Source organism: Echeneis naucrates, chromosome 23 (assembly GCF_900963305.1).
Source record: "Echeneis naucrates chromosome 23, fEcheNa1.1, whole genome shotgun sequence".
Lineage (NCBI taxonomy): Eukaryota > Metazoa > Chordata > Actinopteri > Carangiformes > Echeneidae > Echeneis > Echeneis naucrates.
In genome coordinates this window covers 13132863-13150438 of record NC_042533.1, presented here as the reverse complement: position 1 = coordinate 13150438, position 17576 = coordinate 13132863, and the positions used below count along the sequence as shown (strand labels likewise).

General features: G+C 42.6%; 4 protein-coding genes across 4 annotated transcripts; all 4 read left to right on the top strand.

Annotated features, from left to right (window-relative positions):
* Positions 1-2250: 2250 nt before the first annotated feature.
* LOC115037218 (angiopoietin-4-like) lies at positions 2251-4322 on the top strand. Its single transcript, XM_029495715.1, has 6 exons — positions 2251-2316; positions 2455-2485; positions 2603-2688; positions 2847-2964; positions 3313-3492; positions 4024-4322. Exons 1-6 carry the CDS (start codon positions 2251-2253, stop codon positions 4320-4322), a joined length of 780 nt encoding a protein of 259 aa, XP_029351575.1.
* Positions 4323-6872: 2550 nt separating this feature from the next.
* On the top strand, positions 6873-8890 carry LOC115037216 (angiopoietin-4-like). The gene is made up of 6 exons (XM_029495714.1): positions 6873-6938; positions 7065-7095; positions 7216-7301; positions 7381-7498; positions 7847-8032; positions 8592-8890. Exons 1-6 carry the CDS (start codon positions 6873-6875, stop codon positions 8888-8890), a joined length of 786 nt encoding a protein of 261 aa, XP_029351574.1.
* A 1753-nt stretch (positions 8891-10643) lies between these two features.
* Positions 10644-12730, top strand: LOC115037215 (angiopoietin-4-like). The gene is made up of 6 exons (XM_029495713.1): positions 10644-10709; positions 10841-10874; positions 10970-11055; positions 11214-11331; positions 11683-11868; positions 12430-12730. Exons 1-6 carry the CDS (start codon positions 10644-10646, stop codon positions 12726-12728), a joined length of 789 nt encoding a protein of 262 aa, XP_029351573.1. The 3' UTR covers positions 12729-12730.
* Positions 12731-14476: 1746 nt separating this feature from the next.
* On the top strand, positions 14477-16452 carry LOC115037214 (angiopoietin-4-like). The gene is made up of 6 exons (XM_029495712.1): positions 14477-14542; positions 14667-14697; positions 14815-14900; positions 14980-15097; positions 15451-15636; positions 16137-16452. Exons 1-6 carry the CDS (start codon positions 14477-14479, stop codon positions 16433-16435), a joined length of 786 nt encoding a protein of 261 aa, XP_029351572.1. The 3' UTR covers positions 16436-16452.
* The last annotated feature ends 1124 nt before the right edge of the window (positions 16453-17576 follow it).

Below are 17576 nucleotides of genomic sequence, written 5' to 3'. Positions count from 1 at the left end.
TTCATTCTGGAACATGTACAAATAAACTACATACTGTCTGCAGAACCTGCTTGTCAAATGTGTTCATTCCCAGCAGAAACTCAAGTTATGGTCCCAACTAAAATCAGTCTGAGGAGGAATTTGACTTGCCAGCAGTAAGTGCTATACTCAAGATTCCATTGAATGTGATCTGTCAGCATGGATCAGGTGTAAATTGTAGAAATATTTTAATTGAGTTGGCACATGATTTCTTTAAAAGGCTCATCACATGTTGAGACATTCACTTGTATGTCAGCATTGAACTGAAGGTGGATGATAACTTCAGCCAGAGTTACCAGGACCAAACACTACAAGAATGTTGTTGTACTGGTAACAATAGTAAAACCTAAACTGACTAATTTTGGATCTGAAACAAATTAGATATACTTCTGGGGAATCAGCCAGGTCCTCTCATCTCACTGGGAGTCTCCCAGCCTCACACATGACCTCAGCTCAACCAGTATCCAGCTCAGGGAGGGCAGTGCCCTTCAAACCAGGCAAAGCTTCACTCCTTGGACTGAGTTCAGCTGAGGGTCTCTGGCTCAGATTCTGCAGTTAATGACCCTGAGAGTTTGATTGCGTCTTGTGCAAACCTAACCACATTAATGGGTTGGATGGTCTCCCAAACTTTGACACAAGGTCAGTGATGTCAACCATAAACGAGATCCTTATGTTAAACATTTTGAACTCAGGGGGCCTGGAAAAGCTATTGGGGTGTCTTCTGCAGGTCTCCTGGCATCCCCAGCCTTGGTCCATGGGATTTGGGGTATTATCTATATCCCCATTGTCAGTGTGGGGACTCAATAAAACCCTTGTACAAAATCCTTTTTTCTTGGCCATCTGTAACATCTGCATCTTGATTTTTTTTACCTGCTACCTTTTTCGATCTCTTTCTCTTTAATTTTAAAGTGGTATGAGGACAGTGTCTGCATTTCCTAATGTTCCATTTTACTGCGCTTGTGTGGCAAGAGCCAACCGAGGCCTGAAACCCTCTCAGGGACATGGTATTTTTGTCGGTGCCCAAGTGCCTTCATGCCTCTTCGGTACAGAGTCCAAGCTTTGATGAGTGCCCGTGTGACATTATGCCACCAAATATACAAGAACCAGCTTCTGGTTTTGAAACGATATTTGTCCAGGGCAGAGAGCATACTCATAAGATCAACACCACCCATGACTCTGTTGTAGATTTCCACAATGGCTGGCCTGGGAACCATGACGTGTTGGTCTTCCGATCCCAGCATTTCACCTGGCTATGTGAACGAAACCAACAAAAGAGGACACCAGGTGGATGACTTTGTTGCACCATTGTGCGATTATCATGTTGGGTGGGAACTGGAGAGTCACCAGTTCATGTCCCAGCCTGGACAATGAAATGTGGAGAGTGGACAGGTGAACTTCGCAATGGTGGCGCCTTCACTTTGGAACTTCTCGGCATGTTTGCATCATCCTGATGGCACCAAGCAGAGTTGGAAAGTAAATGTCAACGCATTGTGCAGGAAGGGTTGATGTCAGTTTGAGAACAACATCTCCACTAACAGCAGCACCGGAACTTGTCTTTTCTGGATGTGCTGGCCCCTGACAAACATCACAGTCGTACAGAAAACCACTTTGTCCCACACATGCCCACATTTTGAACCCCCATTTGTGCATCTATTTCTACAGATGCAGAGTCACAGCGTTTCGTTTACAGCAGACACTTTCGAGACGAGGTAGGAATCTATGAAATATATTTGTTTGAGGATTTGTTTGGAACATGACAGGTTTACACTGCAGCACGTCATGGCTGAGGTTAAAAAGAAAGAAAATAATTAAGAGAAGGAGTGTCACCTTTCATCAGGGTGAAGTGGTTCCAGCTGAGGAGGGCAGGTGGTTTGAAGAGTGGAGTATATAAGGTCTCCTTCCTGCCTCAGTTAAATGTGTTTAACTTCTGCTTTGGCATGCTGTGTTTCATTGAGGTAGTTTGTAGTAATAGTAAAGAATAAAAGGTCTCGCAACACCAGGTAAGTGTTTGGTGAAAGAATTAGTTGACTTTTAATTGGTATATTGTACACTTTAAACCTCTGAAAATGAATGAAGGTAACGTCATCTTCTCTCCATGTTGGAAACTTTAACCTGAATTGCAGTTTCAAACTTTTTTAAGTATAATCCTTGTGCCTGCTTACGTTCTACTAAAAGACTACATTTATTTCAAAAGCATATTAAAATGTTAACTTTCTAACAGAATCAGGTGAAATGGGTCCTGTTGGATACTGTGGCCTCATCTTGGCTTTTGTCTTCAGCTGCACAGGAGAGACTCAGGTAAGAATGAAACCAGCAACCTTCTCTAATGTTGCCCTGTCTCAATTTATTAAAGACAACTACAAATGTAGCTTTATTTTCTAGATGTAATGAGTGGCTTTGTGTATTAAAATTGTAACATGTCTTTCATCTTGCTAGAAGGCACAGCAGATACCAAGTCCTCATCAAGGTAATGGTCACTGACAATACAATTCCATGTACATACAAACTGTTGACCGTACAACAAGCGACCACATCTGGACTAGCTGTTCATTTGCTTTTTCTCTTGTCATGTTTGCTTCAACAGACTGCACGCAGATCAAGGCTGAGTCACACCAATCATCCAGTGGAGCTTATACAATGTTCCCTGCTGGAGTCAAGAGTCCTTTCAGGGTATTGAACATGAAATGTTGTGTACAAAGCAAACTGTAGTCATAAGTGACAGTTTACAAAACTGATCTTGTCCATGTATGAAGGCTTCTGCTGTCACTTGCAGCTCAGCATGACTAAGCCAGCAGCTTTCTCACTGCAATGTTGGACTTCCTGTTCAGGTGTACTGTGAGATGAGAGCAGATGGAGGGTGGACGGTGCTTCAGAGGCGCACTGGACCAGAGCTTTCCTTCAGCAGGAGCTGGGCAGACTATAAGAATGGCTTTGGAGATGTGACGAGTAAGAAACCCCTGAGATGTAAACTGTCACTCTAGTTATTGAGCCTGTGGAAGTTAGTGTTTCTCAGATGACAAGTTATCCACTCAATAAAACTTTAACAAGACCTGGTGCACTAGAAGGCAACATGTGGCAGCAACAACACCCCTGATAGATATTGGCAGTTCTTTCACTAATGGTTCAGAGTAGATTGATACTTGCAGCTGGAACACACTGCCTGGTTTTACCCTCAAATGTTAAACCTGCAGCAAAGACAAGTGTTTGCATTAATTTAGAGACAATATGGCTTCAGATTACTCAAAGATGTCTCAAACAGGGAAAATCCTCAGTTGTCCTCTCTGCTTCCCACAGAGGACCACTGGCTCGGTCTGCAGAACATTTTCTCTCTGACCAAGACCAAGAAGTGGGTCTTGAGGGTGGACTTGTGGGACTATGAAGGTGGCACTGCTTTTGCTGAGTATCAAGACTTCAAACTGGGAAGTGAGGAAGAAAACTTCAAGTTGCATGTTGGGAAATACAGTGGAACTGCAGGTACAGAAGCTCTAACTGCTGAGCTTTAACGCTTGACTTTTCTAAAGACAGTCAGTTCAATCTCTTAGTGAAGTTGTGTAAATGCATCAACACTTCTACATATTGAAAGATGGTAGTACAAATCCTTATATCCCCTTGGTAAGATTTCCAATGAAGCACTTGTCCTGTCAAAGGCAGCTCCAACTGCTGTTAAACTTCAGCTGTTCTGCTTTTACAATCTTCCCTTGCTATAAATGAACAGGTAGACTGACAGTCTGTAGTGAGTTGAGCCTAATTAGAAACATTAATCCAAAGGGGAGGTTATTTATTTCTAAGCACTTTACAGGCTCACTGAAAGCCAGAAGTGTTAATTTGTAGTTGCTTCAGTCAGTGAAAGCTGCTACTCTTTCTTTCTGGTGGCCTCTTGACCTTAATCCACACATTTAGCTCTACAGCTCAGATTGGACCATCATCCTGTTACTGAGCAACTGTTGTCTTCAAGGCAGCATCTGGATGATGAACGCCAGGCTAAATCTCCCTCTCTGTTTACAGGTGACGCCATCCGTGGTGCCTATCCAGGCATTGACCAGAACGGCTGCGGCTTCAGCACCCTTGATCGTGACAATGACAACTGCTCCCCCTGCATCTTTGGTGACATCTCTGTGAGGGAATGTGTCACATCATTCGGTGGTGGTTGGTGGTACAGCAGCTGTGGGTCTGCTGGCCTCAATGGTGACTGGCATCCTGCTGGTGACCACATCGGTTGGGCATCTGGTGTTCACTGGAGGACCTGGAAAGGTCCTGCACCTTACTCGGCCAAGGCCAGCAGAATGATGATCAAGTCTGTGTGAGGAGGAGCCATGTTTAACTTCATGTTGACTTCTTTGGACAACAAATGAAATGTTTACATGCCTGGGCAGCTAATGAAGACTGTGCAGCAGTGTTCAGGAAAGTGGTCATCCTTCATTCTGGAACATGTACAAATAAACTACATACTGTCTGCAGAACCTGCTTGTCAAATGTGTTCATTCCCAGCAGAAATTCAAGTTATGGGCACAACTAAAATCAGTCTGAGGAGGAATTTGACTTGCCAGCAGTAAGTGCTATACTCAAGAGTCCATTGAATGGTATGGATCAGGCATAACTTGGATAAATATATTAATTGAGTTGGCACATGATTTCTTTAAAAGGCTCATCACATGTTTTGAGGCACTCATTTGCATGTCAGCATTGAGCTGAAGGTGGATGATAACTTCAGCCAGAGTTACCAGGACCAAATGCTACAAGAACATTGTTGTACTGGTAACAATAGTAAAATCTAAACCGACTAATTTTGGATCTGAAACAAATTAGTTAAATGTCTAGGAATCAGCCAGGCCCTCTCATCATCTCACTGGGAGTCTCCCAGCCTCACACATGACCTCAGCTCAACCAGTAACCAACTGTATCCAGCTAAGGAAGGGCAGTGCCCTTCAAACCAGGCAAAGCTTCACTCCTTGGACTGAGTTCAGCTGAGGGTCTCTGGCTCAGATTCTGCAGTTAATGACCCTGAGAGTTTGATTGCGTCTTGTGCAAACCTAACCATATTAATGGGTTGGATGGTCTCCCAAACTTTGACACAAGGTCAGTGATGTCAACCATAAACAAGAAATCCTTATGTTAAACATTTTGAACTCAGGGGGCCTGAAAAAGCTATTGGGGGGGGGTGTCTTCTGCAGGTCTCCTGGCATCCCCAGCCTTGGTCCATGGGATTTGGGGTACTATCTATATCCCCATTGTCAGTGTGGGGACTCAATAAAACCCTTGTACAAAATCCTTTTTTCTTGGCCATCTGTAACATCTGCATCTTGATTTTTTTTTTACCTGCTACCTTTTTCGATCTCTTTCTCTTTAATTTTCCAAGTGGAATGAGGACAGTAGTACAGAGGACAGTGTCTGCATTTCCTAATGTTCCATTTTACTGCGCTTGTGTGGCAAGAGCCAACCGAGGCCTGAAACACTCTCAGGGACATGGTATTTTTGTCGGGGCCCAAGAGCCTTCATGCCTCTTCGGTACAGAGTCCAAGCTTTGATGAGTGCCCGTGTGACATTATGCCACCAAATATACAAGAACCAGCTTCTGGTTTTGAAACGGTATTTGTCCAGGGCAGAGAGCATACTCATAAGATCAACACCACCCATGACTCTGTTGTAGATTTCCACAATGGCTGGCCTGGGAACCATGACGTGTTGGTCTTCCGATCCCAGCATTTCACCTGGCTATGTGAACAAAACCAACAAAAGAGGACACCAGGTGGATTACTTTGTTGCACCATTGTGCGATTATCATGTTGTTTTAGTTGACGATAGGATCCATGGGCCTTCCTACCTGTTTCCTGAGGAGCGGCAGCGGCTCAGCGGGTTGGGACTTGGCGCGGGAACTGGAATGTCACCAGTTCATGTCCCAGCCTGGACAATGAAATGTGGAGAGTGGACAGGTGCACTTAGCAATGGTGGCGCCTTCACTTTGGAACTTCTTGGCATGTTTGCATAATATGGAGTCCTGTGTATGTTTACAATGACAATAAAAGATTTTTTCTTCCCCATCATCTGTTAGCCATGTTCCCTGTTCATCCTGATGGCACCAAGCAGAGTTGGAAAGTAAATATCAACGCATTGTGCAGGAAGGGTTGATGTCAGTTTGAGAACAACATCTCCGCTAACAGCAGCACCGGAACATGTCTTTTCTGGATATGCTGGCCCCTGACAAACATCACAGTCCTACAGAAAACCACTTTGTCCCACACATGCTCATATTTTGAACCCCCATTTGTGCATCTATTTCTACAGATGCAGAGTCACAGCGTTTTGTTTACAGCAGACATTTACGATACGAGGTAGGAATCTATGAAATATATTTGTTTGAGGATTTGTTTGGAACATGACAGGTTTACACTAAAGCACGTCATGGCTGAGGTTAAAAAGAAAAAAATAATGAAGAGAAGGAGTGTCACCTTTCATCAGGGTGAAGTGGTTCCAGCTGAGGAGGGCAGGTGGTTTGCAGAGTGGAGTATATAAGGTCTCCTTCCTGCCTCAGGTAGATGTGTTTAGCTTCTGCTTTGGGACGCTGTTTTTGATTGAGGTAGTTTGTAGTACTAGTAAAGAATAAAAGGTCTCGCAACACCAGGTAAGTGTTTGGTGAAAGAATTAGTTGACTTTTAATTGGTGTATTGTACATTTTAAACCTCTGAAAATGAATGAAGGTAACGTCATCTTCTCTCCATGTTGGAAACTTTAACCTGAATTGCAGTTTCAAACTTTTTTTAAGTATAATCCTTGTGCCTGCTTAAGTTCTACTAAAAGACTACATTTATTGCAAAAGCGTATTAAAATGTTAATTTTCTCACTGAGAATCAGGTGAAATGGGTCCTGTTGGATACTGTGGCCTCATCTTGGCTTTTGTCTTCAGCTGCACAGGAGAGACTCAGGTAAGAATGAAACCACCAACCTTCTCTAATGTTGCCCTGTCTCAATTTATTAAAGACAACTACAAATGTAGCTTTATTTTCTAGATATGAGTGGTGTGTATTAAAATATAACTTTCATCTTGCTAGAAGACACAGCAGATACCAAGTCCTCATCAAGGTAATGGTCACTGACAGTACAATTCCATGTACATACAAACTGAGGACTGTACAACAAGCGACCACATCTGGACTAGCTGTTGTTCATTTGCTTTTTCTCTTGTCATGTTTGCTTCAACAGACTGCACGCAGATCAAGGCTGAGTCACCCCAATCATCCAGTGGAGCTTATACAATGTTCCCTGCTGGAGTCAAGAGTCCTTTCAGGGTATCGAACATGAAATGTTGTGTACAAAGCAAACTGTAGCCAGCAGCTTTCTCACTGCAATGTTGGACTTCCTGTTCAGGTGTACTGTGAGATGAGAGCAGATGGAGGGTGGACGGTGCTTCAGAAGCGCACTGGACCAGAGCTTTCCTTCAGCAGGAGCTGGGCAGACTATAAGAATGGCTTTGGAGATGTGACGAGTAAGAAACCCCTGAGATGTAAACTGTCACTCTTTATTGAGCCTGTGGAAGTTAATGTTTCTCAGATGACAAGTTATCCACTCAATGAAACTTTGACAAGACCTGTTGCACTAGAAGGCAACATGTGGCAGCAACAACACCCCTGATAGATATTGGCAGTTCTTTCACTAATGGTTCAGAGTAGACTGATACTTGCAGCTGGGACACACTGCCTGGTTTTACCCTCAAATGTTAAACCTGCAGCAAAGACAACTGTCTGAGTAATCTGAAGCCATATTGTCTCTTTAAATTAATGCAAAGATGTCTCAACCAGGAAAAATCCTCAGTTGTCCTCTCTGCTTCCCACAGAGGACCACTGGCTCGGTCTGCAGAACATTTTCTCTCTGACCAAGGACAAGACCAAGAAGTGGGTCTTGAGGGTGGACTTGTGGGACTATGAAGGTGGCACTGCTTTTGCTGAGTATCAAGACTTCAAACTGGGAAGTGAGGAAGAAAACTTCAAGTTGCATGTTGGGAAATACAGTGGAACTGCAGGTACAGAAGCTCTAACTGCTGAGCTTTAACTCTTGACTTTTCTAAAGACAACGTCACTGCAATCTTAGTGAATCTGCATAAATGCATCAACACTTCTACATATTGAAAGATGGTAGTACAAATCCTTATATCCCCTTTAAGACTTCCAATGAAGCACTTCATCAAGCTCACTTGTCCTGTCAAAGGAAGCTCCAACTGCTGTTAAACTTCAGCTGTTCTGTTTTTACAATCTTCCCTTGCTATAAATGAACAGGTAGCCTGACAGTCTGTAGTGAGTTGAGCCTAATTAGAAACATTAATCCAAAGGGGAGGTTTTTATTTCTAAGCACTTTACAGGCTCACTGAAAGCCAGAAGTGTTAATTTGTAGTTGCTTCAATCAACTTTTGACTTTAGTCAGTGAAAGCTGACTTTCATTCTTTCTGGTGGCCACTTGAACTTATTCCACACATTTAGCTCTACAGCTCAGATTGGACCATCATCCTGTTACTGAGCAACAGTTGTCTTCAAGGCAGCATCTGAATGATGAACTCCAGGATAAATCTCCCTCTCTGTTTACAGGTGACGCCATCCGTGGTGCCTATCCAGGCATTGACCAGAACGGCTGCGGCTTCAGCACCCTTGATCATGACAATGACAACTGCTCCCCCTGCATCTTTGGTGACATCTCTGTGAGGGAATGTGTCACATCATTCGGTGGTGGTTGGTGGTACAGCAGCTGTGGGTCTGCTGGCCTCAATGGTGACTGGCATCCTGCTGGTGACCACATCGGTTGGGCATCTGGTGTTCACTGGAGGACCTGGAAAGGTCCTGCACCTTACTCAGCCAAGGCCAGCAGAATGATGATCAAGTCTGTGTGAGGAGGAGCCATGTTTAACTTCATGTTGACTTCTTTGGACAACAAATGAAATGTTTACATGCCTGGGCAGCTAATGAAGACTGTGCAGCAGTGTTCAGGAAAGTGGTCATCTTTCATTCTGGAACATGTACAAATAAACTACATCCTGTCTGCAGAACCTGCTTGTCAAATGTGTTCATTCCCAGCAGAAATTCAAGTTATGGTCCCAACTAAAATTAGTCTGAGGAGGATTTGACTTGCCAGCAGTCAGAGTGCCATACTCAAGAGTCCATTGAATGTTATCTGTCAGTATGGATCAGGTGTAAATTGGAGAAATAGTTTAATTCTTGAGTTGCACATGATTCCTTACAAGGCTCATATGTTGGTGTTTTTTTTTTTTTTTTTTTTTTTTTTTTTTTTTTTTTTGGCCATTGAGCTGAAGGTAGATGGCTTCAGCCAAATCAATCCCACAGAGACTTTATCCTCCACATTTATGGAGTCTGATTGCTGTGTTGCCTTCTGCTCAGTTCCTGGACTGGGGGTCTTTCTGTACAGAGTCTGCATGGGTTTACTTCCAGTACTCTGGTTTTCTCCCACCATCCCAAGATGTGCATGTTCAAGTTTGTGTGGTGAGCTGGGATTGGCTCCAGCACCCCCTGTGACCTGGAAATGGTTAAGTGTCAGATGAATGAACAGACTGACAGGTTTCAAATGTTCTTTCCTTCTGGCTATCTCAACCCTGTAAACAAATTGTTCATGCTTTAGATACTAAACTAACATGCCATGCTACCTTTTGTGGTCCCTTTGTACAACCGTTTGCAGCTGTGCTACACAATTGCAAAATGGGTTTTCTAACATTCAGTTAGGCTTGTAAAATGAACTTGGATTAGTATCCATACCAGGAAATTGAAAAGGAATGACAGTTGCACATAAGTGCTCTATGCAAAAATGTGGATCCTTCTTTAATAATTGCCTGATAAATATTGTTGAACTGCATGAAAATGTTTTTCTTTGGATAACAAAGAAATTTGCAAGTGACCCCAAACTTTTGAGTGGTTGTGTGTACAAAGGTCATTCCATATATTCCATAAACTTCATGATATACCATTAATAAACAAAACCCCTTTAATGTTTTGGGTCCAATTAGTGATTTTATCATCACCAGCTCACTCCTGCGACTCAGCTTCTACAGATGCAGAGTCAAAGCTTTTTGTTTGCAGCAGACACTTTCGAGATGAAGTAGGAATCTATAAAATATATTTGTTTGAGGATTTGTTTGGAACATGACAGGTTTACACTGCAGCACGTCATGGCTGAGGTTAAAAAGAAAGAAAATAATTAAGAGAAGGAGTGTCACCTTTCATCAGGGTGAAGTGGTTCCAGCTGAGGAGGGCAGGTGGTTTGCAGAGTGGAGTATATAAGGTCTCCTCCCTGCCTCAGGTAGATGTGTTTAACTTCTGCTTTGGGACGTTGTGTTTCATTGAGGTAGTTTGTAGTAATAGTAAAGAATAAAAGGTCTCACAACACCAGGTAAGTGTTTGGAGAAAGAATTAGTTGACTTTTAATTGGTGTATTGTACACTTTAAACTTCTGAAAGTGAATGAAGGTTAAGTCATTTTCTCTCCATGTTGGAAACTTTAACCTGAATTGCAGTTTTAAACTTTTTTTTTTTTTTTTTAAGTGTAATTCTTGCGCCTGCTTAAGTTCTACTAAAAGACTACATTTATTTCAAAAGCATATTAAAATGTTAACTTTCTAACTGAGAATCAGGTGAAATGGGTCCTGTTGGATACTGTGGCCTCATCTTGGCTTTTGTCTTCAGCTGCACAGGAGAGACTCAGGTAAGAATGAAACCAACAACCTTCTCTAATCTTGCCCTGTCTCAATTTATTAAAGACAACTACAAATGTATATATTTTTCTAGATGTAATGAGTGGTGTGTATTAAAATATAATTTCTTTCGTTTTGCCAGAAGGCACAGCAGATACCAAGTCATCAAGGTAATGGTCACTGATAGTACAATTCCATGAACGTACAACAAGCTACCACATCTGGACTAGCTGTTCATTTAAATTTCCTCTTGTTATGTTTGCTTCAACAGACTGCACACAGATCAAGGCTGAGTCACACCAATCATCCAGTGGAGCTTATACAATGTTCCCTGCTGGAGTCAAGAGTCCTTTCAGGGTATCGAACATGAAATGTTGTGTACAAAGCAAACTGTAGTCATAACTGACAGTTTACAAAACTGATCTTGTCCATGTATGAAGGCTTCTGCTGTCACTTGCAGCTCAGCATGACTAAGCCAGCAGCTTTCTCACTGCAATGTTGGACTTCCTGTTCAGGTGTACTGTGAGATGAGAGCAGATGGAGGGTGGACGGTGCTTCAGAGGCGCACTGGACCAGAGCTTTCCTTCAGCAGGAGCTGGGCAGACTATAAGAATGGCTTTGGAGATGTGACGAGTAAGAAACCCCTGAGATGTAAACTGTCACTCTAGTTATCGAGCCTGTGGAAGTTTAAAAGTGGCTGGGTTTTCAGGCTAGCTGTAAAACCTTTATCCTAATAAATGACTGGGTGCACTAGAAAGCAACACATGGGGATAAAACCTGTGAATATTGGCAGACTGGAATTTGCGCCTGGTGCTGCAACATGTGAGGTGACCACTTCAGTTGACCCTCGGTTGCCCTCAAATGTTTAAAAACCTGCAGACAGTGTGCCTTTTGTGCAATGTCTTACTCTTTAGTCCATAGTTTATCTTTAAATTGATGTCTCAAACAGGGAAAATCCTCAGTTGTCCTCTCTGCTTCCCACAGAGGACCACTGGCTCGGTCTGCAGAACATTTTCTCTCTGACCAAGGACAAGACCAAGAAGTGGGTCTTGAGGGTGGACTTGTGGGACTATGAAGGTGGCACTGCTTTTGCTGAGTATCAAGACTTCAAACTGGGAAGTGAAGAAGAAAACTTCAAGTTGCATGTTGGGAAATACAGTGGAACTGCAGGTACAGAATGCTTTAACTCTTGACTTTTCTAAAGACAAAGTCAGTGCAACCTGAGTGAATCTGCATAAATGCATCAACACTTCTACATTGAAAGATGGTAGTACAAATCCTTATATCCCCTTGGTAAGATTTCCAATGAAGCACTTGTCCTGTCAAAGGAAGCTCCACCTGCTGTTAAACTTCAGCGGTCTGGTTTCTTTTTTTTTTTTTTTTAAATAAACGATCTTCCCTGACTATAAATGGAGAACAGGTAGACTGACAGTCTGTAGTGAGTTGAGCCTAATTAGAAACATTAATCCAAAGGGGAGGTTTTTATTTCTAAGCACTTTACAGACTCAATGAAAGCCAGAAGTGTTAATTTGTAGTTGCTTCAATCAACTTGACTTCAGTCAGTGAAAGCTGCTAAATTTTCACTTTTGGATTTCTGGTGACATTCTGAACACAAGCCACACATTTAGCTCTACAACTCAGATTGGACCATCATCCTGTTACTGAGCAACAGTTGTCTTCAAGGCAGCACCTGAATGATGAACTCCAGGATAAATCTCCCTCTGTTTACAGGTGATGCCATCCGTGGTGCCTATCCAGGCATTGACCAGAACGGCTGCGGCTTCAGCACCCTTGATCGTGACAATGACAACTGCTCCCCCTGCATCTTTGGTGACATCTCTGTGAGGGAATGTGTCACATCATTCGGTGGTGGTTGGTGGTACAGCAGCTGTGGGTCTGCTGGCCTCAATGGTGACTGGCATCCTGCTGGTGACAACATCGGTTGGGCATCTGGTGTTCACTGGAGGACCTGGAAAGGTCCTGCACCTTACTCAGCCAAGGCCAGCAGAATGATGATCAAGTCTGTGTGAGGAGGAGCGATGTTTAACTTCATGTTGACTTCTTTGGACAACAAATGAAATGTTTACATGCCTACACAGTTAATGAAGACTGTGCAGCAGTGTTCAGGAAAGTGGTAATCCTTCATTCTGGAACATGTACAAATAAACTACATACTGTCTGCAGAACCTGCTTGTCAAATGTGTTCATTCCCAGCAGAAATTCAAGTTATGGTCCCAACTAAAATCAGTCTGAGGAGGAATTTGACTTGCCAGCAGTCAGGGCTATACTCAAGATTCCATTGAATGGTATCTGTCAGTATGGATCAGGTGTAAATTGGAGAAATGGTTTAATTGAGTTGCACATGATTCCTTACAAGGGTCATATGTTGAGACACTGGTTTTTTTTTTTTTTTTTTTTTTGGCCATTGAGCTGAAGGTAGATGGCTTCAGCCAAATCAATCCTACAGAAAGACTTTGTCCTCCACATTTTTGAATCCCATTTATGGAGTCTGATTGCTGTGTTGCCTTCTGCTCAGTTCCTGGACTGGGGGTCTTTCTGTACAGAGTCTGCATGGGTTTACTTCCAGTACTCTGGTTTTCTCCCACCATCCCAAGATGTGCATGTTCAAGTTTTGTGTGGTGAGCTGGGATTGGCTCCAGCACCCCCTGTGACCTGGAAATGGTTAAGTGTCAGATGAATGAACAGACTGACAGGTTTCAAATGTTCTTTCCTTCTGGCTATCTCAACCCTGTAAACAAATTGTTCATGCTTTAGATACTAAACTAACATGCCATGCTACCTTTTGTGGTCCCTTTTGTACAACCGTTTGCAGCTGTGCTACACAATTGCAAAACGGGTTTTCTAACATTCAGTTTGGCTTGTAAAATGAACTTGGATTAGTATCCATACCAGGAAATTGAAAAGGAATGACAGTTGCACATAAGTGCTCTATGCAAAAATGTGGATCCTTCTTTAATAATTGCCTGATAGATATTGTTGAACTGCATGAAAATGTTTTTCTTTGGATAACAAAGAAATTTGCAAGTGATCCCAAACTTTTGAGAGGTTGTGTGTACAAAGGTCATTCCATATATTCCATAAACTTCATGATATACCATTAATAAACAAAACCCCTTTAATGTTTTGGGTCAAATTAGTGATTTTATCGTCACCAGCTCACTCCTGCGACTCAGCTTCTACAGATGCAGAGTCAAAGCTTTTTGTTTGCAGCAGACACTTTCGAGATGAAGTAGGAATCTATAAAATATATTTGTTTGAGGATTTGTTTGGAACATGACAGGTTTACACTAAAGCACGTCATGGCTGAGGTTAAAAAGAAAAAAATAATTAAGAGAAGGAGTGTCACCTTTCATCAGGGTGAAGTGGTTCCAGCTGAGGAGGGCAGGTGGTTTGAAGAGTGGAGTATATAAGGTCTCCTCCCTGCCTCAGCTAGATGTGTTTAACTTCTGCTTTGGGACGTTGTGTTTCATTGAGGCAGTTTGTAGTAATAGTAAAGAATAAAAAGTCTCACAACACCAGGTAAGTGTTTGGAGAAAGAATTAGTTGACTTTTAATTGGTATATTGTACACTTTAAACCTCTGAAAGTGAATGAAGGTAACGTCATCTTCTCTCCATGTTGGAAAGTTTAACCTGAATTGCAGTTTAATTTTTTTTTTTTTTAGTATAATCCTTGTGCCTCCTTAAGCTCTACTAAAAGACTACATTTATTTCAAAAGCATATTAAAATATTAACTTTCTAACTGAGAATCAGGTGAAATGGGTCCTGTTGGATACTGTGGCCTCATCTTGGCTTTTGTCTTCAGCTGCACAGGAGAGACTCAGGTAAGAATGAAACCAACAACCTTCTCTAATGTTTCCCTGTCTCAATACACAAATGTAGCTTTATTTTCTAGATGTAATGAGTGGTGTTGTGTATTAAAATATAATTTCTCTTTCATCTTGCTAGAAGACACAGCAGATACCAAGTCCTCATCAAGGTAATGGTCACTGACAGCACAATTCCATGTACATACAAACTGAGGAACGTACAACAAGCAACCACATCTGGACTAGCTGTTCATTTGCTTTTTCTCTTGTCATGTTTGCTTCAACAGACTGCACACAGATCAAGGCTGAGTCACCCCAATCATCCAGTGGAGCTTATACAATGTTCCCTGCTGGAGTCAAGAGTCCTTTCAGGGTATCGAACATGGAATGTTGTGTACGAAGCAAACTGTAGCCAGCAGCTTTCTCACTGCAATGTTGGACTTCCTGTTCAGGTGTACTGTGAGATGAGAGCAGATGGAGGATGGACGGTGCTTCAGAGGCGCACTGGACCAGAGCTTTCCTTCAGCAGGAGCTGGGCAGACTATAAGAATGGCTTTGGAGATGTGACGAGTAAGAAACCCCTGAGATGTAAACTGTCACTCTAGTTATCGAGCCTGTGGAAGTTTAGAAGTGGCTGGATTTTTCAGGCTAGCTGTAAAACCTTTATCCTAATAAATGACTGGGTGCACTAGAAAGCAACACATGGGGATAAAACCTGTGAATATTGGCAGACTGCAATTTGCGCCTGGTGGTGCAACATGTGAAGTGACCACTTCAGTTGACCCTGGTTTGCCCTCAAGAAATGTTTAAAAACCTGCAGACGGTGTGCCTTTTGTGAAATGTCTTACTCTTTAGTCCATAGTTTCTTTAAATGGATGTCTCAACCAGGAAAAATCCTCAGTTGTCCTCTCTGCTTCCCACAGAGGACCACTGGCTCGGTCTGCAGAACATTTTCTCTCTGACCAAGGACAAGACCAAGAAGTGGGTCTTGAGGGTGGACTTGTGGGACTATGAAGGTGGCACTGCTTTTGCTGAGTATCAAGACTTCAAACTGGGAAGTGAGGAAGAAAACTTCAAGTTGCATGTTGGGAAATACAGTGGAACTGCAGGTACAGAAGGCTTTAACTCTTGACTTTTCTAAAGACAAAGTCAGTTCAATCTTAGTGAAGCTACATAAATGCATCAACACTTCTACATATTGAAAGATGGTAGTACAAATCCTTATATCCCCTTGGTAAGCTTTCCAATGAAGCACCTGTCAAAGGAAGCTTCAGTTCTGTTTTTACAATCTTCCCTTGCTATAAATGAACAGGTAGACTGACAGTCTGTAGTGAGTTGAGCCTAATTAGAAACATTAATCCAAAGGGGAGGTTTTTATTTATTTCTAAGCACTTTACAGGCTCAATTAAAGCCAGAAGTGTTACTTTGTAGTTGCTTCAGTCAGTGAAAGCTGCTTCACTTTCATTCTTTCTGGTGGCCTCTTGAACTTAATCCACACATTTAGCTCTACAACTCAGATTGGACCATCATCCTGTTACTGAGCAACTGTTGTCTTCAAGGCAGCATCTGAATGATGAACTCCAGGCTAAATCTCCCTCTCTGTTTACAGGTGACGCCATCCGTGGCGCCCATCCAGGCATTGACCAGAACGGCTGCGGCTTCAGCACCCTTGATCGTGACAATGACAACTGCTCCCCTTGCATCTTTGGTGACATCTCTGTGAGGGAATGTGTCACATCATTCGGTGGTGGTTGGTGGTACAGCAGCTGTGGGTCTGCTGGCCTCAATGGTGACTGGCATCCTGCTGGTGACAACATCGGTTGGGCATCTGGTGTTCACTGGAGGACCTGGAAAGGTCCTGCACCTTACTCAGCCAAGGCCAGCAGAATGATGATCAAGTCTGTGTGAGGAGGAGCCATGTTTAACTTCATGTTGACTTTGGAGAACAAATGAAATGTTTACATGCCTACACAGTTAATGAAGACTGTGCAGCAGTGTTCAGGAAAGTGGTCATCTTTCATTCTGGAACATGTACAAATAAACTACATACTGTCTGCAGAACCTTCTTGTCAAATGTGTTCATTCCCAGCAGAAACTCAAGTTATGGTCCCAACTAAAATCAGTCTGAGGAGGAATTTGACTTGCCAGCAGTCAGTGCCATACTCAAGAGTCCCTTGAATGGTATCTTTCAGTATGGATCAGGTGTAAATTCAAGAAATATTTTAATTCTTGAGTTGCACATGATTCCTTCCAAGGATCATCACATATCGCGATGTTAATTTGTACGTCAGCATTGAGCTGAAGGTGGATGATAACTTCAGCCAGGGTTACCAGGACCAAACGCTACAAGAACATTGTTGTACTGGTAACAATAGTAAAATCCAAACTGACTAACTTTGGATCTGAAACAAACTAAGTGTAACAGTATCCAGCTCAGTAAACTCATCACCTAAGTGCTCAGGGAGGGCAGTGCCTTTCAAACCAGGCAAAGCTTCACTACTTGGACTAAGTTCAGCTGAGTGTCTCTGGCTCAGATTCTGCAGTTAATGACCCTGAGAGTTTGATTGCGTCTTGTTCAAACATTGTGTACAAAGCAAACTGTAGTCATAACTGACAGTTTACAAACCTGATCTTGTCCATGTATGAAGGCTTCTGCTGTCACTTGCAGCTCAGCATGACTAAGCCAGCAGCTTTCTCACTGCAATGTTGGACTTCCTGTTCAGGTGTACTGTGAGATGAGAGCAGATGGAGGGTGGACGGTGCTTCAGAGGCGCACTGGACTAGAGCTTTCCTTCAGCAGGAGCTGGGCAGAATATAATTTGTGGTGACTGACCATGCCTCACAAAACATGGTTGATATAAAACACTTGCATTCTAATAAGGGTGCACCAATGAGCAACACATTGGATTAAAATCGTATCTGAATGATATTTGGCAAAACGCTTGTTTCCAACTGACAATTGCACCTGACCCTGCCCAGTTTGCCCTTTGTTGGCATCGCTGCAGGTTTTTACATTTCCTGTTTTTGTGAAAGGTCAAACTCTTTTTTT